We start from the raw sequence: 4,536 nt of genomic DNA, 5'->3' as shown, positions 1-4,536 counted from the left end.
TATCGGAGAGGTATCTCTGGGCCCTCTCGGCAATGCACATCATAATAAGCCTTGCAAGCAATGTGACTAATGAGTTAGTTGTGGGATGATGCATTACAGAACGAGTAAATAGATACTTGCCGGTAACGAGATTGAACTAGGTATGAAGATACCGACGATTGAATCTCAGGCAAGTAACATACGGATGACTAAGGGAGTAACGTATGTTGTCATAACGGTTTGACCGATAAAGATCTTCGTAGAATAGTATGAACCAATATGAGCAGCCAGGTTCTGCTATTGGTTATTGACCGGAGAGATGTCTCGGTCATGTCTACATAGTTCTCGAACCCGTAGAGTCCGCACGCTTAACATTCGATGACGACTTTGTATTATATGAGTTATTTGATTAGGTGACTGAATGTTGTTCAGAGTCCCGAATGAGATCACGGACATGACGAGGAGTCTCGGAATGGTCGAGAGGTAAAGATTTATATATAGGACGATAGTATTCGGACACCAAAAGTGTTCTGGGGGTACCGGGTATGTATCGGGTCACCGAAAGGGGTTCCGGGCAACCCCCGGCAAGCTATATGGGCCTAATGGGCCCAGAGGGGAAACACACCAGCCACAAAGGGGCTGGTGCGCCCCCCATATGGGCCGGCCAAATTGGAGAAGGAAAGGGGAAGAAGGAAAGGAAAAAGGCAATAGGATTCCTCCTTCCCCGTCTTCCCTTCCTACTCCGAATAGGAATAGGAAAGAGGGGAGCCGAATTGGGAGGACCCCAAGTAGGATTCCTCCTACTTGGGGCGCCCCTTGGCTGCCTCTCCCCCCCTCCAACCTATATATATATATATATGTGTGTGTGTGGGGGGGGGGCACCGCTAGAACACACACCAACAATTGTTAGCCGCGTGCGGCGCCCCCCTCCATAGTTTACGCCTCCGGTCATATCTTCGTAGTGCTTAGGTGAAGCCCTGCGCGGATCACTAGCTACACCATCATCATCATCATGCCGTCGTGCTGATGGAATTCTCCCTCGACACTTTGCTGGATCAAGAGTTCAAGGGACGTCATCGAGCTGAACGTGTGCAGAACTCGGAGGTGCCGTACGTTCGGTACTTGATCGGTCAGAACGAGAAAAAGTTCGACTACATCAACCGTGTTGTCAAACGCTTCCACTTTCGGTCTACGAGGGTACATGGACACACTCTCCCCCTCTCGTTGCTATGCATCTACTAGATAGATCTTGCGCGAGTGTAGGAAATTTTTGAAAATGCATGCTATGTTCCCCAACAGAAGGAAGAGGCGGTCGTCCAACGCCAGGCTCGGCGAGCCTCACGTCAAGTGGACGCCAAAGGAAGATGAGTGCCTCGTTGAAGCATGGAAGACTGTCGGCATCGATCCGATCACTGGAGCGAATCAGAACGCCGACACCTACTAGAGAAGGGTCAAGACGGCCTTCGACGAGCGCAAGATGGTCGACCCCGAGTTCGCCAGCATCCAGATGGATCGCAGCGAGAAGGCCATGGCCAACCATTGGGCGACCATCCAGCAGGCCTGCAACAAGTGTCATGGGATTCAGGACGAGGTCATTGCTCGCCCGAAGAGCGGCGCCAACGTCGAGCGTCAGGTATGTCCATGGCTCGCCGGCCCAGCTCTTTGTCGTGTACTTCGCCGACACTTGTTCTTCGTCTGTGTAGATGGTCCGAATGTTCGACATGTTTCGCCAGGACAACAATGACCTCGAGGTCAAGTTCCTTCATGTCTTCACCAAGTTCGAGTCGTGCGAGAAATGGACAAAGTGTCGTCTCGCTCTCACCAAGACCAAGGACGGTGTCTGCAACCCGGACGCGCCTGTCTCGGCGGCGGCAGAAGGGCGTCCTGATGGCAACAAGAAAGCCAAGGTGGCGAGGGACTCGGCGCCCGCTGCCGAACGGCTGCAGTCGTCGATAGAATAGTGCATCGCTGACGCCAGGAGCCACACCGCCAAGAGGGAGGAGAAGTCCGAGGCGAGGTGGCTGGCATTGATGATGAAACAGGATGTCAAGCTCGACCTTTTCAGGACCAACGTCGTCACGAAGAAGAGGAACACCGACCTGGAGTTCCCGATGGCAGCAGACTTGGCGACGATGAACCAGCAGGTGAAGACGTGGTACCTGGTGGAGCGCGACCTTATCTTGAACCAGATGCCGGGACCGGCGGCGACCACTGTCACGCCAACGCCGAGCACTGCAACTGCGCCCACGCCAACGCCGAACACTGCAACTGCGCCCACAACGCCTACGCCGAGCTCTCCCACCCCTATGGTAGAGTAGCCTGCCATTTGAATTCCATGTCTATGGTTCCTGCCCTTTTGATCGTCGGACTTTGGCTATATTCGATCGTCGACATGTAGCATGATGATCGCCGAATATGTGTCTTTTTTTTATAGTGGGAAAGAGAATTTTGAATTTTTGTGTATTTGGGGCCGAAACATGGGGGCGCGGCTGGAAACGTGTGCCCCCCGCATGGCGGGCCAAACTGCTGGAGATACTCAGTGTTTTGAGTACACACAATCACGGCTATATATTGCAATACGATAAATTCAGGGCGAACCATACAGTCCAGGTCACACGCACAACACAAACTTATTCCCAAATTTATTAACCGATATAGCGGCTAGCATAGAGTAGCAGGTCGAGAGACGATAGATGAATTAACTGATGCTGCGTCCCGCTCTGATCTTCTTTCGGTTCAGTCGCTGCTTGCGCTGCTGCTCGGGTTGGCGAAGACGTCGTCGAGAACATCTTGGTCGACGATGAAATCCTCCGGATCAGGTGCAGCGCCCACCAACGGAAAAAGCTCGGCGTCGGGAAACATCAGGTCTTCATCCATGAGGATCTCCTCCAGGAACATCCCATCTGCACCATCTTCCTGCACATCATTGCTTTGCGGCACCACCACATTCTCACCATTACCACCAAGGTTTTCGCTCTGCTGCTGCTGCTGTCCGCCGTCGCCGTTGCCATCGGCGACGTTTCCCTCTATAATCTCCGGTGGAATGGCGACGTCTCCCACTACAATCTCCGGTGGGATGACATCAGGATCAGTGTTGCCAACGGCGAAGGCCTCAACGTCGTTGTTCACCGGGTAAGCGCACAGGTAGTAAGCGGCAGGATGGACACTGGGCAGCGCCACTGCTCCTGCAGGCCCTGCCGGAGGAGGAGATGCCATAGTTTCAGCAGCACAGTTTTCACCTGCGAAGCTAGTGCCGCTGTTCATGTCCAGGAAGAACGCGCGACCCGTAGTCGCGGCGTTGATGGGTGGGATAATCATCAGCCCCTCCGCCGTCGCTGTGGCTCCGATCGGCGCCGAAGGGAACGGAAACGGAACCGGCACGTAGCGAACGTCCGGCGGCGGCGAAGTAGGCGTGACAGGAAGCGCACGGGGACGAATTCTCCGCACCCCATGCACCGGCCGCCGAGGATTCGGGTCCGGCATGTGGCGCTTCCTGGTGATGAGCCTCGCCCTCGCCGCCGTCACCACGGGTGTTGTCGGCGTAGCAGCACGGCCGACCAGCCGCGCCTCCCGTTGGTGCTCGAGGAGCACGGTGGCGAGGAAGTCGTACGACTCGGTGAAGGCGATGGCCTCGGCGATGTCCGATTCCAGTATGATGCGGCGGTGGTGGGACTGGGCGCACGCCCAGGCGCGCAGGGCGAGCTCCTGCACGAAGAGCTCGCAGAGCTTGGCCAGGTACGCCGGCGTGTCGGCAGCGATCATCATGCCGTCCTCCTCGGCGCGGATGAGCCTCTTGAGGCGGGACATGGGCAGTATGCGGTCGTTGAAGTCCACCGTCGCCTCCATCTCCTCCTGCCGCTCCCTCCAGAACTGGTCCACCGCCCGCTGCTGCGGCGCCGGCAGCGCCGGCCTCGGCCCCGTGCGCACCACCACGCGCTCCTCCCCCGCTCCCCTTCCTTCCTTCGCTTGCTCGGTCCCCATCACCCTGCGTTTGCATGCACGCACGCACGTACCCTCGATCAGTTAATGCTCAATCTCAGCAGTATCTGTAAGAACCAAACTAAGACAGATGTGTTACCTTAGCAAAACTGCAAACTCGGTCACTAGAGGTGATTGCGATGAGTGGGAAGATGGGCACGAGGAGGGCGGCCTCTATATAGTCTCAGCATCACGTATCTGTCCATTGTTTTGCTGAAACAGCTTTCGTCCCCACGCGCGCTTGAGCAAAGCAGACAAGCAGTCCTCGTGTTAAAATCTTAAAAAGGCCTGGATGCGTGCCACCCTAATTCACGCAAGACTGGATGCACGTACACCTGGTGCTCGCCCTCTCTGCGACGTTCCCTTGCTAAACTCTCCAGCCGCGCATGCTTATCTATGGACCATAGCCAGAAGTGTCTCTCAACATGCACTGCACATAAGCCTTCAGGGCGTGAGGGGCGCGTGAGCCGTCTGGGCCAGAAACGACGCCGGGTGCATACATACAGATACAGCTTTCCATTTTGGATGCTTTCCGCTGCATACAGCCGTTCACTCGTGCTTTCTGTTGTGTATTTTTCC

The 4,536-nt window shown here is 55.6% G+C and overlaps 1 protein-coding gene across 1 annotated transcript; it reads right to left on the bottom strand.

The window, feature by feature from the left end:
- Positions 1–2,521: 2,521 nt before the first annotated feature.
- LOC125523252 (uncharacterized) lies at positions 2,522–4,202 on the bottom strand. Its single transcript, XM_048688304.2, has 2 exons — positions 4,058–4,202; positions 2,522–3,964 (listed from the first exon to the last, which is right to left on the bottom strand). The coding sequence occupies exon 2, from the start codon at positions 3,958–3,960 to the stop codon at positions 2,716–2,718; it is 1,245 nt and encodes a 414-aa protein (XP_048544261.1). The 5' UTR covers positions 3,961–3,964; positions 4,058–4,202; the 3' UTR covers positions 2,522–2,715.
- Between the last annotated feature and the right edge of the window lie 334 nt (positions 4,203–4,536).

This window comes from Triticum urartu, chromosome 7A (genome assembly GCF_056163025.1).
Source record: "Triticum urartu cultivar PI428250 chromosome 7A, HENAU_Tu73, whole genome shotgun sequence".
In the NCBI taxonomy this organism is placed as follows: Eukaryota; Viridiplantae; Streptophyta; class Magnoliopsida; order Poales; family Poaceae; genus Triticum; species Triticum urartu.
Note: the sequence above shows the minus strand (reverse complement) of the source record. Positions and strands in the feature narration are given on the sequence as shown.

Excerpts from the sequence above, each read along its gene's own strand:
- LOC125523252 (XM_048688304.2), bottom strand. The coding sequence starts at position 3,960 with ATGGGGACCGAGCAAGCGAAGGAAGGAAGGGGAGCGGGGGAGGAGCGC.